At 45.8% G+C, this 19,394-nt stretch overlaps 1 protein-coding gene across 3 annotated transcripts in view; it reads right to left on the reverse strand.

The window, feature by feature from the left end:
* Positions 1–19,394, reverse strand: part of PHF12 (PHD finger protein 12) — a 38,690-nt gene that overhangs the window by 7,971 nt on the left and 11,325 nt on the right. For all 3 annotated transcript variants that reach the window (XM_018064328.1, XM_018064330.1, XM_018064331.1), the window contains exons 3-7: positions 10,225–10,297; positions 7,259–7,652; positions 5,916–6,036; positions 4,591–4,723; positions 2,527–2,691 (exon numbers count right to left, since the gene is read on the reverse strand). In XM_018064328.1, the coding sequence (XP_017919817.1) occupies positions 2,527–2,691; positions 4,591–4,723; positions 5,916–6,036; positions 7,259–7,652; positions 10,225–10,297 (886 nt within the window). The remainder of the gene's footprint in view (positions 1–2,526; positions 2,692–4,590; positions 4,724–5,915; positions 6,037–7,258; positions 7,653–10,224; positions 10,298–19,394) is intronic.

Consider the following 19,394-nt stretch of genomic DNA (forward strand, 5'->3'; position numbering starts at 1 on the left):
TGACAGCGCCCACACACCCGGTGGGCTCTGCCCGGGCCTACTCTGTCTGTGGTGCTGATGCCTGAGGGGAAACCATCCACTCTGGGGTCCACCTTGGACGACGCCGCACAGTGGGCGGCTACTGCTCTGTATCTCCATCTCTGTGACTCTCTCTCTTTCACACACACACACACACACACACACACACACACACACACACACGAGCCTGAGAAGGCAGAGAACTAGAAAAAGCAGCCATGTCTCCTCCTCTTCTTCATCAAGGTCCAAGGCCTGCAGAAACCAGCTTGTATGCTGCCTTCTGTTTTGGCCTAAAAAGTTTAAGAGAGACACTGGACAGGGCTTTAGAGTGGTACTCTAGGCTCTTACTGATCAGCATCTAGCCTGGGAGGTGAGTGAGCAGTATCTGAGAAACAAAAAGTTAAATAAGGCCACATTCACTGTGGAAATGCTCAGTGTGAGGCCTGTCTGGTGATAAGCACTCGATCAATGTCAGCTGTCTTCATCCATTCACTCATGACTCATGAAACAATTAAAGGCCTCTTTGCTGCACAAAGATGGACAACACACTCTGAATCACAACATGTGTGAATGAAAGAGTCACACAAGCCAAGAGTCATTCATACATTCAGCCAACATTTATTGAGTACCTCCTGAGTCTGTGCACTACGCCAAGACCTAGAGATCCAGAGATGAACAAAATGTAAGCCTTGCCCCTCAAGGAGCTCACAGTCTAGTGGGAGATGAGCCCAGAAAGATTACAATACAATGTAATGGGTCCTAGAAGACAGCATGTCTAAGGAGCTGCAACAACAACTACAAAAGAGTGTGCTTACTTTCGTCTGGGGGCCAGGAGCTCAGGACTAGGGAGGATTTTGTGGGAGGGCAGTATTATCAGCTGAGACTTGAAGCTGAGGAGGGGCTTCCAGGAAGACGAAGGGGGAACTACAGGTAGGGGAAGTGGACTTGGAAAATGTGTGAGAACTAACAGATTTGGTGACCGAGTCCTTATGGAGATTAAGGGAAGAAGAGCTGAATTCTGGTTTGAGGGACTGGGTAGAGATTTCAGTCATTCCCTGAACCAGGAAATACAAGAAGAGGAAGAACACATTTGGAGGCAAAAGACTCTTGGTCTTGGGCAGATCAAGAGAAAGGTGCCTGAGGGATGGGCAGGCAGATGCGAATCTAGTTACGAGGAGAAAGGCAAGGAACACGGAACTGAGAGCTGGCACGTTAACAGTGCTGTGGGCTTGTCTGAGGGCATCCAGGAATGGGGCAGTAGCTAGACTAAGGCTGCCCCTGAGAAACAGGGACCCCCCAACAAAGATATGCAGGTCTCGGCTGATTTTGCCTGCACGACTGTATGTCAAGGATGAAGGCCAAGTTCCAGAACAGAGCTGGAGCAGTTCTCTGCCGCTGTCCTCTGGTGCTGCAGGCCTCATTTCCCTCTCACACTAAGAACAAAATGCTTTTCAGGCGACTCATACCCTTGGATTCTCCTCAAGAATAGGGACACATTTCAAAAGGGGTAGGGGCATCAGGATTCTATCAAGGCCCCCTGGCCTGTTCACTTCAGCAGCCAGGCTTTCTTTCAGATCCACATGGTCAATCACACAGCCCAGACTTACTCTTAGATGTCTAAGTAAGGTCTGAGGCATGCTATCTTCAATGGGCAAATACATTGTACCCCTGACTACAAATACTTTTATTTAATTTTGGAAAACTGGTGTTCCCACCAAAGCATAAATATTTACAGTTAAGAGTTTGTTACACAATTTTCAACAGTCACCGTCTTGCTAGTGCTGACACCCAATAGAAGTGACAGAAGTGGTGCGAGCGATAATTTTAAGTGTGGCTGCCACCAAGTGGCCACGTTTGAGAACTGCTGGTTTCCCTTGGTACAGGGGACTGCAGGATTATTTCAAAAGAGAAAAATATCTACACGGGTATCTAGTGTGATGTTCTCTAAGTTAAATGAATGAGACTGATCAGTTTAGGAGAGACAGCCTCAGGACTCCCAAATGCTTTCCAAAGAAGGAAATACTCCTGTCCATCTCTGTGGACATATGTTAGCAGTTGTCAGACACATACAAATGTTGATTATTCCAACGCCACAATTTTTTTGAATATTGATGATATATTAACAGCAGCCCCCCAAAATGGACTGTGCCTCACTTTTTGTAAGGGATTCTGTTTAATCACCCGCATAAACATTTCCCCTCACCAGACAGCTCTGAGAAAGGGGCCACCTAACAGAAACAGAATGAGTGCCAGGAGCGGGGATGGTAACAGCAGAGCACACCAAAAGCTTGGTGGGAGGGGCTGAAGAGTGCTGATCCTCAAGAGAACTAGAAACCTGGCTGAGTCTCCAGGGCCCCCCGCGGGTTTCCTGACCACCATCAATTGACGGCTGCATTTGTCACTTGCCACTGAGCTTCAGTCTCCCCCTCTGCAATGGGGACCCCGACCCTGTCTACCCAGGAAGGCAGGCAGAGAGCACTATCGTGCCCGTGCCGGGCTGTGGCTCACCTTCAAGCTTCTTCTTTTGACCGACTGGAGCATGCGGCGGTTGGGAGGGTGCTTCTTGTGGATTCGGTTCAGGAAGTCCACTTTGACGACGTGCTGCGAAATGGTGTCCTGGAAACGGTCAAACACCTGGCACCGGTTGCTCAGCGTCATGTTCTTCTGGTTCAGCTGGGGACAGAGCAGACACATTCCTGCTGTGAAGCTCAGCTCACCCTCCCAACTATCTCTATGTTAGAGAAAAAAAGGAGCCCTCGGCCCAATGGGCTCCTTTCGTCAGGAGCTGGTATGTCAATACTCCTGTCAGAGGCCTGGGAGATGTGGGTGAGATGCTCCCTTGGCCCTCACCAGTCTAGTTCCTACTCCCTAGAGAGGTCCAAAGGGGACAAGACACGGGCAATCAGCCAGGAAGGGCCCTTCCAAACTCAGCCTCTGACAGTCCTCTTTCCAGCGCACAGGTTTCAGAGCAGATGCAGGCCTTGGCCCTAGAGAGCGCCAGACTCCTTTCCTAGCAAGGTCCTCTCTCCCACCAGAAGCAGGACTGTTTTCCGTGTGGGAGCTTGGCTGACACGTGAGACCAACACCAGAATCCTGCCCTATTCCTCCTCCATGGCACCAGGGAGCATTCGTGAACCCACCTGGGTACCAGAGCCTGTTCTACAGCAGGCAGAAAGCCTTGGCCTGCTCTCAAGAGGCCAAAGGGAGGGAAGGAAAAAAGTGTGTGCAGCAGCCTCCAGAAGGCATGGAACAACTATGCCTCTTTTCCTTTTCTATGTCTGGTCCTCCATACTTTAATTAAAAGAAAAGATCTATGTGGCAGCTTCCTAATTAGTAAATTAGGAAAACTCCCTATGTGGCTAATAAACAATCACCCAATTAATAACTCTTCATCTGCTGAAAGGCTGCTCTTACAGATTCACATTTGGGTAGTCTGCTCATGACTGTTTTTCTTCTAGTTCAGCAGGAGGGAAAACGAGACACTCACACTGAGCCTTGGAGAGAGACTTCCTCCTGCATAACCCTTCTGAGGTGCATGAGTGAAGTGAAGAGGACCAAGCACGCCCTTTCTCCCTTATGAGCAAGTCTATAACTGAAGTTCCTCTTAGCGCAGAGCGGAGAGCACCGGTGTGCAGAAGGCCAGCAGTCATTCCACGGTTATCACCATTTGATACGGTGATGCCTTATGCAATTACCCTTTGAACCTGGAGAGGCTGATCTTATGAGAGAGTTGCTCTGCCTGAGGCCCTCTCTCATTCAACCTTCTGAGGGACCGTGCTGATTAGGAGATGTCCTAACCCTCTAGTGTAGATAGGAAATTACAGTTCTAGTCTGGCCCCGGGAAGCAGTCTGGAAAATGTAACCAAGTCTCCTGGGAGATAAGATAATAGCATCTCATACCATTCATTCATTCCACAGCTTTGACAAAGGAAGAGAAGGGCAAGGGCCTCGTCGTGTGGTGTGTAGGACAGGTTAGGTGCTCAATAAATGACTGTCTGGAATACCGTTAGTTATCTGGGTCAATTCTTCACTTCTCCAAAGTTACTGGGCAGTTACCTGCCAGTGCTGTAAGTATTTTAGAACTTTCTTAGTTTGTTCCCTCTAAAAACAGGCAGCAAGAAAATATGGAAGACTTGTGGCTGATTCACGTTGTTGTACAGCAGAAACCATCACAACACTGTAAAGCAATTATCTTCCAATTAAAAATAAATTAAGAAAAAGAAAATATGGAAAAGCATTGATTTGCATAAGTCTGGATCTAATATACTCCCTTTTGAGGGCTGTAACACCAATTGCTTAACTCATTACAGAGGAAATTATTCATGAACAATCAAGTGCTAGTGGCCTAAGTCTGCCCGTGCCACTGAAACAAGGCATTGTGGGAAAAGGCAAAACGCATGGCCAAGGCAGGCAGGTGACAGTAGTGAGAAGTGAGTAGGATGGTCTGCAGGAACCAGCACCTCAGAGACTGGAGCGAATTCTGGTACAAGGCTGACAGTACTATGCTTCCCACTGAATGGGTCCATACCCTGGCTGTGCCCACACAGGACCAACGGACACTGCCGTGCTTACCACCACATGTTCGATGTGATTCGGACACATCCACCTGCCCAGGGGCATGGCAGTGAGCGGGGGCTCGAGGCAGTCCATGTGAAACAGGAGGGGGCAATAGTCACACTGGATGAGAGGGGCCACGCGACAACTCCTGCAAGAGAGAGGTAGGCCATTAATATGGCAAGGTGAGAGAATTCACACGAACTCTGCCCTGTGGGACGGCTTCCCTTCCTTAATCCTAGCCGTGTTCTTCCACACTCTCCTCCCCAGTAATTCAGTTCCATTCACCATTAGGAAGATGGATGAAGCTGGGACCCACCACTGGGCTTCTCATCACTCTTCTAAGAGGAATGCAGAGAAGTGAATGCTCATTTGGAGTAGAGCTAAAGTGGCTGTCGGAGCAGGAATGATCAACACTCAGTACCTACTGGGGAAGACCGCCAACCCTGCTCTGATCTTTCTACTCAACAGAAACCAATTACCTCAGTTAAAAAAAAAAAAATCACTAGCAACTTTTCCAGAGTCTCACACTACAAGAGGAAAGGATTTCTCTGCCACATTAAGCACTCAGCAAAACTGACAACCAGAGAGCACTGTACTGTGAAAATGCTTTTGCTATGTACTCATGTCAGCACAGTTTGAGGGAGGGCGTGCAAGTAAATACGAGTTATGATTTGCACCTATGATACCCCAGCAGTCCTGATACTTCAGAAGTCCTGAAGTTGCACTGGAGCTGCAGTGTAGGTCTGGCTCCTGTGGAACATTTCTCATTAAGAGCTATTTTCTCTTGCTATCCTGCCTTTCTCACACACCCAAGCCAGCAAGTCCAGCTTCAGTAACTGAGGCAGCTGGTTCCTGTCACTGCGGAGATCTTATTTGAAGGAAACCAGTGTCCCGGGGAAGCTACAACTGGGGCAGCCTACAGGCTTTTGGAAGTCATCCAGTCTGATGCATGCCAGCTAGGATGGATACTTGTACTATTTTAAAATTCATCTTTAGCGCTTCAAAAATTATTAGCCTTTCTCTCAAGGATGTGTGTCTTGGCTGGCCAGAGTTCTTCCTGCTAGCTAGTCTAAATATCCCATGTTTCATTTTAAGTCCAACTCCTCTCGCTCAAGCCTCTATCAACATGGTTTATGGTACTTCTGCACCGTGACTGTTCAAGGATTTCTTTTCTAGAACACTCCAGGCTCTGGTCAATTAGTCACTCAGTCTCTTTGTACTCATACCACCAGATTACAGGTTACCTCTATTTAACATACATGGTTTGGAAGAGGTGATAAAAGAGAGAAAAAACACTTGCTGAATATGAGGACGAGCCCTCTGCTAGGGAAGAAAAATACCTGTTACACGTGAAGCAGACTTTGACCGGTAAGGGAACAAGACCATTGTGATCTAACTCGTGCTGTGTTTTCTTCACGTTTTTCCCTGTGGTTTCCTCCTTTCTTCTCCTCTTGCTGGAACCTGGAAGAGAAACTGGTGGTGCTAAACGTTCTCTGGAGGCAGAGCTCCTAGTCTGGGGTATGGAAACAAGAGTAAGTCAGAGGAACGGATGTCAGTACAAGCATGTGCCATGGCCTGGACACAGATCTCTTTCTGAGGGCCCTCCCTCTCCCGGGCTGGTTTCCAGTGAGAAAAAGAAAAAGCAGGAGAAGGGAGACGTAAGTCAGAACCATGATCACGAGTTCCTTGTTCTGTGACAGAAATACATCCTCAGTGTTTTGCAAACATTAAGTGGTCAGCAGCCTAGGTTAGATCCTGGCAAGTTAAGAAACACAAAGACCCAGGTCAAATGGTCAACAAATTCTGCAGAGGTGCCTGAGGAAGAGACTGTAATTTTACCTCATTTTAACAGAAAGCAGAAAAGCTACAATTCTGTATGTATCCTACTGACCAGCAGGCTTCCTATGCCTGCCGATTTCACTTTCTATGGAAGAATGTTTTTTGATATCAAGGAGAAGCCATGACTTAATTACAAATTTTTTTAAAAAAGGGAATGGAGGACAATTTATAATATCCATCAAGACTATAAGTGCATAGTTGCATAGTTTTGACCCAGCAATTCTAATATTAGTAATTTATCCTCCATACACTCGCTTGTATACAGTGATATATTTACAAAATTATTTGTTGAAATACCATTTGTTGTTCCTAACAAAAGGTTAGGAACAACCAGGATGTCCATTAATAGGAAATTAGTTTATATAATGTGTTATTATGCAACCATTAAGAAAACTGAGGAATGTCAAATTAGTATGGAAAGATATATGCTATGCTATTTAATAGTAAGTATGCTATTTAAGGGGAAAATGATAAACATCTGTATTGGCTTCTAAGAGATACATAAGAACCAAACAGTGGTTATCTATGAAGGAAGGTGGAAACCGGGCAACGGCGGACAGGGACAGGTGGGAAATGTTTTATTGAAATTCTTACATTTTTTGAGTTTTGAACTATGTGTATGTATTCCACACCGCCCGCCCCCCCCTCCGTTTAAAGTGATACTGGGAAGGGTGGAAATTAGAAAACTGAGTAAGCATGTGAGCCTTCTAAGATCCTTCCACAAACCAAAACAGGAACTTGAGACAGTGGCTGCCCAGACAGCGGCCCCCCAGGCTGCACAGCCTCCCGGGTGGATGGCAGCCCCTGTGGAAGCGGGCTGGGGGGATAAGGCGGTCTGGCTGACCTGGCAGTGCAGTGGTGCACGTCAGCTCATTGGGCAGCTGGAACTGGGTGGGGTTCCGCTCCATGGCGGCAGCGATCAGCAGCTCAAAGGGCCGCCTCAGCTGGGGCTGCACGTAGTCCGGCTCTGCGGCCACTGGCTCTTCATCCACATCAATGATGTCCTCGTCGACGTCATTCTGCTCAGAGGTGGGGGTCTCCGTGCTGGCGTTGGATGTGGGCGTGCCAGGTCGGCTGGCTCTCCTTTCCAGGATCCGGGCATGGGCAATGGCCTTGAGTTCAGTTTTGCTAGCTGATCTGTCCAACAAGTCAGTGTCACTGCTGGGGGATGTAGTCCGTTTGCCAGATTTGTCCACCAGTCCATTGACATGGCCCAGCTCCTTCTTCTGCTCTCGTTTCTGTGCAAGTGAACAGGCGGGCCCATCACATAGAGTATCACAAAACAGAAAGCGATGGATGCTATGAGTCCTGCTAGACCACTCACCAAAACCGTGAAGGCCTCTTAATATTACAGACTCTCCCACCTGTGGACTTGGAACACTGGTCTGTGAAAGTTGACCAAACTATGGCTGAACTAAACTACAGCTGGCAAAACCACGGGGGCAGGCAATCAGAAAGCACCAAAGTCAGAAACAAACCACACGTCATATGATACACAGTGTCTCCACACAAGGTGGGGGTAAAGGGATTAAAAAGTTAAAGCAGTGAGAATAAACTCAGACTAAGTGAGAACACTGAGAACAACTCAGGGAATCAAGGACAGAGAACACTGCTGTTTGCCTTGGGAGTGTCCTGAAGGGTTGTTAAGAACTTTGCTCAAAATAAAGAAAAGTCTATAGAAGCAGAGGTAAAAAGTAAAACGGGCAAGCCGAACTCCCCATCCAGGGATGTTGGGTGCTGGCTTGCAAGGCAACCACAACAAGGTGAAAGGGTGGCGTGCAGAGCAGAGTGACCCAGCAATCATGGTGTCCAAGAACGGTGGCTTTCATGTCTCCAGTTTAACTAGAACTCTGAAAGTGACACTTTTTGAATGGAAAGGTGGGGACAGGGAAAAGACTAAGTGCACAGAGCAGGACTGAATGACTGACAATACATTTTCCTCCAAGGGTCCAAGCAGAGTGAAGTTTAGCAATGGGGTCCAGCCAGGAGACCTGGGATCTTGTCCCAGTTCTGCCACTGATTCCCTATGACCTTAGGTGACTCTGGCTGGAGGGCAGGAATTCCTCTATGTGTGAAGTAAGACTAGTAAAACCTTTCTCCTCCTCCTCTCAGGGATTTGGTTGTGACAAAGAGCTTCGGATACATGAAAGGGATGGCTCTGAGATGGGGGGAGTATCTAGCCTCCACTAGGAGTGAGACGTGAACATGAGAGGTTGGTGAGGTCCACAAGAGGCCATTTCAACCCCCTTCACTGTACCTAAGGGAGGCCAGAAGGCTGGGAGGTGGTGGTGGTGCAAAAGACAGATATGGCATGGGTAGACACAGAGGTCCACTTGAGAGCAGGGAGTAGCATTGTGGGAAAAGCACACCATACAGAAAAAGGCATACTATAGTATAATCCCCCGCAAGTAGTTCTGTTTAAATTGTTGAAGAAGTAATAGAGCTTGGAGTCAGAAAGTTTGGGGTTCAAAACCTGGTTCAGTCAATTCTTTTGAGTACTTGGGTAAGTTCTACAATTGTGAACCTCAGTTTCTTCCTTTTAAAAATGGAGATAATAGCACCAGCACTCATAATGGGCTGTATGGATTAAATGAAACACATGTAGAACAGCCAGCTATGATGAGCGCCAAAACAATGTTAGCTCTTCTTCTTCACCCCCTTTTCCTGGCTTCGTCTCTTCTGCCACAGTAGCTCCCAACCCTGTCCAGTTCAGTTTCTTTGAGTGGCAAGTTTCTGAATGGCCTCTTGGCTGACAGATGTTTCTAACTAGCCCCACTCTAATCTAGTTGGGGACACACAGGCAGAGATCCTGGGAGCAGGACAAGCTGGAGGACACCTGCTTTGTGGATATCAAGAGAAATCAAACCACTGCTCTGGTAGGGCGATTGACTTGGCCTTGGCTTACTTTTTAATAGGAACTCTATGCACACATTGAAAAAGTGTCCGCCTAATTGTTAACTTTCTTCTTAAAGGCTAAAAACTGTTACACACATAAACCACAATCTCTGAATCATCTCATCCTGTTTCTGCAACAAAGGAAGTCATCATTCATTGTGACATCATGTTGAGGGGCCAGGAAAAGATGTGATGTCACAACAAAGGACAGTTGCTTGGTGTGTGATTAGTGCGGGGGTAGGGCAGTGGATGGTTTACAATTCACACACAAATTCTAATCCACAGTCTGTAATTTGAGGATTGGGTCTCACTATCTGGGTGGAAGCACACTTACTTCCTTTTTTGATAAGGGAGCATTTAGCTTTTGAACCCCACAGGAGTTCTCAACATAGAAAATTATGTTCTCAAAGCCAGTACTGATTATCAAAGCTGAGGGAAGGGGAGCTGAAGAGAGGTTAGACAACCTGGGGTCCAAGTGGGTCAAAGTGCTCTCCACCCCCCACACCTGGCCAAACCTCTGGGGACCAGTGACTTATTTGCCTTGAGGTGAGGGGAATCCTTTTTCTATCAAGCTGCAGGGGTAGCCTTCTTCAGCCCCTTTCGCCATGGATACAGCTGCCACTATGTTCAGGCCAGTTATCAAGAGGTCTACAAGAAGACCAGACTACCCCTGTCACTAGTGAATGAACATGTCTCAGCAAATTAACACACCTCTTCAGCCCATTTCAGCAGCCCATGTTTGGATTTTAGGCCCTACTGGATTCTAAACAGTCATCACAGGGCGTTTGAGGGTGATTCGGGGCTGAAGAGATAAGAAGGGACGAAAACGCCTTCAGGGCCAGGCCATTGTGGCCTCCGTTATCAGCGGTCTGGATCTGGCATTTGGAGCAAGCCTTCAGACAGCAGCATTCTTACCTTTCGGCGAACGGTACACCGGTGGCACATCCACTCCCCAGGGGGCAACATCTCTTCACTCAGTGGAGGGTTGCTGCGGAAAGACAAGCAGACGGCTAAGCAGCTCACCCACCAATGCCACGGCGCAATGCCGCATGGTGCTCAACTTGCATTGTGCAGTTATACATCTCTTATCCTTCAAAATGCTTACTTGGCCCCATTTAGAGTAACCTAAGGAGTGAGCATCCCTTCCCACATCTTAGAAAGAGATGCCAAACCCAGAGCTATGAACACTGGACTGACAGGGAAAGATATAATGAATTGGTCTGGAGTATTGAAGAGTCATTTCCAAACTCTGCACCATGCTAATAAAATCACGGGGAGAGAGGTTCTCCACTGCCTTTTCAAAGTCAGCCAGTGGAAGTCCACAATCTTCCACCTGCTGTTCAAAGCCGTCTGTCACAGGGTCCCCTTCCATCTTCCCAGGCCCTTTCTGGGAACTTTTCCCCCTAGTTAAACTGAAGACTTGCTATTTCTTCCTCTAAAATTCTTCCCCCTGAAAGCTATGCCTATCAAAACTCTATTCACCCGGCAGGGCCTGCCTCAATCAGCCTATAGTAGATGAAAGATGGCTACAAATTCTCTGCTACCCTTTCACCCTGAAGCAGTCCATCTCCTTCCTCTGGAATTGCCTTGTCTTTTTCTGACCACACCTCGCGGCTTGCAGGATCCCAGTTCCCCAGCTAGGGCAGGGATTGAACCCATGCCCTCAACAGTAAAAGTGTGGAGTCCTAACCACTGGATCACTAAGGCATTCTCTCTTGTGACTTGTTCTGACCAACAGAATGCAGCAGAGGTGACAAGGTAGGAACTTCCATGACTGGGTCTGAAGAGCCCTATAGATTCCATTTTTACACACTTGGAATATTCCATCTCAGAGCCTTGCTCTCATGCTGAGAGGTCACACAGAGGAGACTTCAGGCACTCCCATCAGCTCCAAGTCAACAGCCAGCACCGACTATTGCTACATCCCTGAGTCATCCTGGATCATGCCAACTCAGCTGAGCCTCCAAATAACCACAGTCCCAGATAACAGCTGAACAGAAAAACCACCCTGCTGAGCCTAGTCAACATGCAAAGTTGTGAGAGAGAATAACTAGGTTCTGCTTTAAGCCACTGAGTGTTGGGGTAGTTTGCTACCAGTGACAGGTAACTGAGCACACAACTCCTCCACGCACTCTTCCCAGACTAATAAGACATCCTTCTTATGCTTTCCCTTGTGTGACAATGCTCTTACTTCTTTTATCAGAGGAATCAAGACAAGGACTGGATCTCCTTCCCTCTATCTTTACAATAGAGAGGCTGCATCAACAGTAGTCAAAGTCAACACTGAATCAAAATTATAGCTGTGGAGGGCTGGTCTTACTGATTCTCCAGATCACGGATTTCCATTAAGGTTTATAAGAATAGGAAACTTTATTAAATTCTTAGGAGGGTCACATCTATCATGTCTCCACAGCAGTGGTTCCCAAAGTGTGGTCTCCAGACAAGTAGCATCAACACCATCTGGGAACTTACTAGAAATAAAACTTCTGTCCAAAAAGATACATGCTCCCCAATGTTCACAGCAGTGCTATCTACCATAACCAAGGTATAGAAGCAACCTAAATGTTCATCGACAGATGAATGTGTAAGGAAGATATGGTATACATAAACAATGGAATATTACTCAGCCATAAAAAACAATAAACACCACTTGCAGCTCAGTGAAGTCAGAGAATGACAAATCGTCATTTCTCACTTATGTGTGGAATCTAAAAAATGACACAAATAACTTACTTAGAAAAAATACTTGCATAGCAAATTTATGGTTACCAAAGGGGATAGCAGTGGAGAAGGGTAGGGTGGGGGGAAGATACATTAAGATTTTGTGATTAACATACATACACTGCTAAATACAAAGTAGGTAAACAGCAAGGACCTACTGTATAGTGATGGGAACTATACTCAGTATCTTGCAATAACCTATAACGAAAAAGAACCTGTGTGTGTGTATGTATGTATAACTGAATCACTTTGCATACACTTGAAGCACAACATTGTAAATTAACTATAATTCAATTAAAAAATTAAAAAGAAACACAAATTCTGAGCCCTTACTCCAGGTCTACCGAATTAGAAATTCTGAGACAGCCTCAGCAATGTGTGTTTAACAAGCTCTCCAGGTGATTCTGCTCAACACCCAAGTTTGAAAACCACTGCTATACAGAATAAGGTTACATTTATGCTTAAGAAATTCCTACATTTGGCTCCTGGGATTCACCAACTTAGAATGGTGTGGAGGACTTTTTTTTTTCATAATATATGAAAAATGCTAAAAACAAATTATTTTATGTATATATATATATATATATAGGCTATGGATATATAAGGACTCTTCCTTAAGTCCTAGGCCTTAATGCTAGGCTGCTTTACCCTTTTACCTAAAAAGCATTTAGCTTGACAAATTTTCCTAGCTCCTGCTTTGTCAACACATCCCTGGAGCCCTAAGCATACATGTCAGGATGTCCACCGAGCCCTCACAGCTCATTGCTTCCTATTCAGTTTCCCTGGTGGAATCTCAGGAGGATCCTTACCAGGAAGCAGAAAAAAGGAGGCACACTGGCCTACTGAGACAGGCCTTCGAGCCCTAGAGGATCACACGTGAATGTCACCTGTAAAGTCTCCCCTAGTTCTCTCCAATGTATTTCCTCACAGGCCATATCCAAACTAATGAAATGCATGTGTGTAATTTGCAAAGGCCTACAGACTCTGCTATGCTTCAGCAGCTGTCATATTAAAATTAACCCTGAAAGGGCTGTCATTTCTGATTCTGTTTTTCATCATTTCTTTTCATCTGCCTACTGGCTTTGTGTTTTGTATCAAGATAACCTACACCAAACATGTAAAGCAGGCAAGGATGAGGCAAGGTGGCAGTGGCTTAGATTTTTTTACCAAGATGTGAATGCCCCCCTGGATGCTCTTCTTGCCTTCCTCAATCTATGTCTAACCCTGCTGGCAAAATAATTCTGCCACAATTCTGATCATGCCAGTCTCCTAATTAAAAGCCCTTCCATATCGCCCTCCAACCAAAAGGATAAAGTTCAAGCTCCTCAGTACTGCAGGCCAGGAACCTGCCCCTTCCCCAGCTCCATTAGTCTGGTGGCTCCCTACACAGCCCACACTGTTTCTCAACCCTGTGTTTCTCTCTGCTCATGCCAGAGCTGCTACCCACAACCACAAAAGCTGAGCCTCCCTCCAATCCTTCATCTGGTGAACTCCTTATCTTCTGGAGCTGAAGTCAGGCATCATCTCCAGGAAGTCTCCTCTGACAGCCCACGATCCTTTATGGCCCTTCTGGGCCACACTATATACTGAACTCTCAAGGACCCGAATCCCGCTCTCTGCCTCAGTTACCTTTGTATTGCCATACTCTGCATAATGTCTGGCACTCAGCAGGTACACAATAAAGCTTTAAAGAACTGGGGAACACAAAATGAATGGGCTTCTAAGAGGGAATGTAACTGCCCCCTGGCCAAAGTCAGGAGATGAGATGAGGCAATGTGGTTGGGTAGATACTTATTTTGGTAGTTAAATCACACATGAAATTACTCATGTTTTCTGTCACAAAACAATAAGAAAATATCAGAATCAAAGTCCATACCTGCAAGCCTAAACTTCATACAGAAACATCCTACTTAAATCCTCTTTAAACAATTTGATTTACCTTTCTTAACACAGGGGTAAAATGCTTAAAATCCATACTAAGCAGCTCTCAAAATTAGCTCCTGGTTGGCTTCTAAAGGATCACTTTTAGAGATACCATGCTTAAGAACATTTCTCAGAATCCTAGATTATGGCCATGGGCTCCCCTTGTCTGCCCTGAAGTGTGGGATGAGGGCTGCGAGTTTAGGGAGTCATGCAAGAAAGTCAGAGTGTTGTCTCCAGGATGAATACAGACATTTTAAAAAGTGAGGCTTTGCTGCTTTCTTAGAGACAGAACTTGCATCTTGAAATAAATTTGAAAATATGGTCTCTTGAGAGAAGGCAGTAATATCCAAATAGGATGAATAGGGAAGGAAGGTCTGCGTTTCTCGAAAATGACCATCACAGTAGTGGCTGGAAAACAGGAATCACCCACCAAGCTTTCTCATGATGATGATTCTTTCCTCTTTGCTTTGAGCAATTCCTTTCAAGCTATTTGGAAGGCAGTTTTTATAAAAAGCTTTTTTTTTGGCTGTGCCACATGTCATGTAGGATCTTTAGCTCCCTGACCAGGGGTTGAATAAGTGCCCTCTGCACTGGAAATGTGGAATCTTAACCACTGGACAGCCAGGGAAGTCCTTAGAAGGCGGTTTTTCAACTCAGACATCCAGACAAAGATTCATGAAATGGCTCAAGGAAAGACAGGCTGCCACTGGGGCAGGGTAATGGGCTTAGAAACTAGTGCTGAAGATGCTGTTTTGCAAGCAGACTAGTTTTGTTCTGTATCAGAAACAGTGCCAACAGAGAGGATTCCAGGGAGAAAGGAGATTCTGCAGCCTCGGGGTCGCTCACACACACATCCTAGGACTCCCCTGCCTCATCCACCCATCTTAAAGCTCCTTCCCTCATTAGAACAGTGTTTTCACAAGTTAAGCATGCAACTTCGAAACAATTATATGCATGCCAGAGTCTTTAAATCATAATACGCCTGTCAAGAAGAACATGGTTCCATCCCAGCTTCCTCTCAATCCTGTATATCAATGAAGACAGGGTGCTGAAGGCCATCCTCTACAGAAGGAAATGATTAAAAGTTAAAGTCAGGTAATGCTGAAATTATCAAAGTTTCTGCTGCTCAGCAATAAAAACCATAAAAACACTACCGTGAGCCAGTGCCGCCTGTAAAGACATCAATGTGCTTCCTAATCACTATGCTTAGAAACAGCGGAGTGAGAATCTCATTTTACATCTGCTGTATTACGGTTCACAAAGTGTTTTCACAGATGCTCACATTTGATCTTCACCATCAAACTGAAAATTCTTACTCCCATCACACAGGTATCTCCAAACTGATTTATCTAAAGCTATAGTCAGAAAGCAGCAGAATGAGAACCAAAATCAGCTTCCTGGTTCTTCCAAATCTTGGGCCCAATCTGTTTTTAAAGAACCTTTCCGAGTTCTCTTATTTCTGGGGAACACAATGGAATATCCATCACGGTAATTTCCTCAACCACAAGGTCAAACATTTCCCTCTCCATTAGTCTTCATTTATTGAGTTCCCACTGCTTCCTAACCAATGCCACACTGGAGGCACCATGCTGGAGGAAGGACACAAAGCAAACCAGTTATGACCTACCCCGTCAAGAAACTCAGCCTCTAGGGAGAGAAGACCAGAGTCATTCACCTACTCAAGTATTTACTGGACACCATGTTATGCTCCCCAGGCAGTGCAGTGATAAAGAATCCACCTGCCAATGCAGGAGACACAGGAGACACACGTTCCATCCCTGGGTGGGGAAGATCCCCTGGAGGAGGAAATGGCAACCCACTCCAGTATTCTTGCCTGGGAAATTCCAAGGACAGAGGAGCCTGGTGGGCTACATACAGTTCACGGGGTTGCAAAGAGTTGGACATGACTGAACTCTCTCACTACTCTCCCCCCTTATGCTAAGCAATGTACTAACTGGCAAGACTTCAGAAACGGTCCTCGCTCTCAAGGATCACAGTTGAGAGGCAACGTGAAAAGGACAGATGGTATCAAGACCACAATCAACCAACTACAAACTGCTTCTTGGCATATAGACCTATGTAAGACTCAACTATTCATGGATCCCAGACAACCCAGAGCCTCAGCAGTTTGGTCTTTTGTACCTGAAGGTGACAGTGGCCCCTCCCTGATTCTTTCTACACCTCAACAACTGCTATCCAGCAAATGGTAATTAAGCCAGTGAGCTTCTAGAGGTGACGAAGTTAAGGATCTTGAGGTCTTCATGAGACTAGTTTTATTTATTTTTTTAATTTTATTTTTTGGCCATGGCGGGGATCATGTGGGATCTTAGTTTCCTGACCAGGGATCGAACTCATGACCCCTGAAATGGGAGCACAGAGTCTTAACCACTGGACTGCCTGGGAAGTCCTGAGACTATAGTTTTAGAAGAAGAAGGTGTATTTCGGTATTGCGATGACCTACCTGATAAAGGAACGTTCTGGGAGTGGAGACATTTCCCTGGGAACAGAGGCTGAAGTCCACCAAGCATACAGTGGTCCACCAACCACTTTTAGGTTCCTTCTGAGAACTAAGTCCTGGGAAGAAAGGTGAGCCCTGGAAAAGTGTTCTGTACATGAGCTGGCTTGTCTTGGAAAACTAGTAGCTCTTTAGACCACAGGCCAAGGATCTTTATTTTACTTTCTGGCTTCAAAGAATATGGCCAGCAGGGCTAGAAGACAGGCCCCTTCTCCCCAGGACAGAAGGGTGTCCTGGGGGCATGGCGCTCTTACAGAATATCTTCCCATCTTCACGGCTATGGATGTTTCCTTCCAGATCATTTGTTAAAAAGCAATTACTGCAATTACTGGCCAGAGAGCGACTGTTCACTGCTCCTCAACTTGCTATTTATTTTTACCACTACCTGATCTTGAAGACATTGTAAGCTATAAAATACTTCACAACAATGGAGCTTTAAATCTTCAGAGATTGTACAACTGAAGGATATGCATCTCACAGAGTAGCTCTCTGTGAGGCCTGAGAGGGCCTATAAACTGTTAACAGTAACATCTGCACACAAACCAATTAAAAAGCTGGTCAAAGGGGCTTCCCTGGCAGTCTAGTGGTTAAGAATCCGCCATGCAACGCAGGGGGCACCAGTTTGATCCCTGGTCCGGGAAAACTAAGCCTGTGTGCTACAACTGCTGAATCCCACGTGCCTGGAGCCCGGGCTCTGCAACAAGAAAAGCTACCACAGTGAGAAGCCTGTGCACTGCAACTAGAGGAAGCCCATGGGCAACAACGAAGACCCAACACAGCCAAAAATTAAAAAAAAAAAAAAAAAAAAAAAAAGGCTTCTCAAAGACATTAATTATTTCAAGCGAAAACTCCTAAACCTCTGCTGCGGGAGTCTAGCATCTGAACTCCCACAAACAAATCAAATGATGTGCCTCTGTTGCTGAAGAGGGTGTCTAGATTGGTCTATTGAGAAAACCACAGACATACACCCCTCAGCTAACTGTTATGCCTGCGCTGGGTCAAAGATTCAAAGTCCAGAGCCAGACGATCCCAACTTACAGCTAAAGGATGGAAGAAGCCCGGTTTTAATTTAGAATGTCTCTCTCATTCACTAATGAGGCTGCAGCTCACCACTGCAGGTGGAAGATGTTGGTAGTTGTCATGGTTCTTGGCTCTCTAATTAAGAGGATCTATTTCAAGTCATATACCAGTGCGGTTGATCCCAGTCTAACCTCACTCATCTCCCTCGCCTATTAATACATGTGAACCTGCCCAACATTAACATTTACTTCAGATTTAGTCGCTACCAGCGGGACCTGTTGCTCCATATCTCTGTGCTAATTATCCATCCAGCACAAGCAGTTTTTCAATATAGAACTGGAAGGGAGAGGGGGAGGGGATCGAGAGAACAAAGGGAGGAGGGGAGAGGTGAAGGGAGACAAGGAAGCAGAAAGACTGCCTTTTATTTCAGAGATCTCTTTTTTGCATCACAACGTGCATTTAAAAATGGTATAGGGCTCTGGACTTTTTTTTTTTTTTAATATGTTGTTTCTGATGTATGGCTTGCAAATGTCCATCCAGCTAAGTGACACTGACATTTTAAAACTTGAACCAAAGGCAGTGGGAGAGACATGAAAATATCACCTAACCAAATTAAAAGCTTTGGTGTATGTCTTAAGACAAAAGGAAGCAGGTGGACGAAGAAATACTTAAAGAACACACTCCATTTTCTCTCCCTGGACTGACAAAAAATTCTATGTAATACACATAGGAACACTGTTCAAACAGCCTTTCTGTACACAATACACCAACAGCCTTCCACTTGGTTCTCTTCTAAAAGAGGTCAGTCAAATGAACTGGTTAGGGTCCCTCCTGTCAGAACCCATCATTCTCTAAGAATCAGAAGCTCTCCAGCCCCACAAATGGTCATTTCAGTTGAAATAAAATATCAGACTTGAGAAAGATTTCACCGCCTGCAGCCCCCTTCCCCATCATCTGTATGTCCCCTCCCCTTTTTGGGGTGGTGGTGGTGGGGGGTGTTCAGCCAGCAAACAATAGCACTGAGCGGTTCTGATTTTTAATTTCACAGTTCACGGGTCTCATCCATCCACGTGAGGTCCACTACCAGATAAAAATCCTGCATTTATATTTAACGGCATTGTGCAAGACCGACTGCTGAAGACAATACATGCTCAGAACAGGCCTCTTCTCTCTGACCGGCCCTGCTGCTCTTGGCCAGCTCAGGAGATGTGTCGGCACTAGTCAAAGCGGGATCGCTGACAGGACCATAGCCGTGTCTCAGCCTCCCAGCAGCCATCTTGATCTACAAAGGCATCTACCCGCATAGAAAACAAGCCTTTTATAAACTGAAATCAGTTTCTGTCCTGGAAAAGCTAAGAGGTGATGGTTCAAGTTTAATTTAAAAACATCTGTTTAAATTAAAAGCTGTATTAATCATTCCTCAATTTACTGGTCTGTGTTTTGAAGGAACAAAACTTAATGAAATTTAAATGTCAGAAGAAATAGTAAGCTTCCCCTGGACACTTGTGCGGGCATTAGCTTTTCCCTTCGTGGATGGCCTACCTTTCAAAGGCAGGAAAGATGGCCACACTGAAGGATACTGAAGAGATGAAGTGGAGAGAAAGTTCATGGGGTCCCTAAACCTTAATTTCTTCCTCTCCTTTATCCCAGCTACTGACTCAAATACAGCTAATGCCACAAAGTACATAAAAAGTACACGCACTGCTGGTTTTTTCATGCAGAGCCTCAGTGGCTGTGTTAACAAGGAGGCCAATGCAGTGCCAGACCATTACAAATGCCCCATTGAGAAACTTAGCTAGTTGCGTCACTTCCACAGGCATATAATCCTTTCAAACTAGCTGACTGTGACCCCCAATTTTATTGCCTTCTATGTAGAGCTTCACTGGCCATCCTCCCAGTGAAGGAC

Source organism: Capra hircus, chromosome 19, assembly GCF_001704415.2.
Source record: "Capra hircus breed San Clemente chromosome 19, ASM170441v1, whole genome shotgun sequence".
Lineage (NCBI taxonomy): Eukaryota > Metazoa > Chordata > Mammalia > Artiodactyla > Bovidae > Capra > Capra hircus.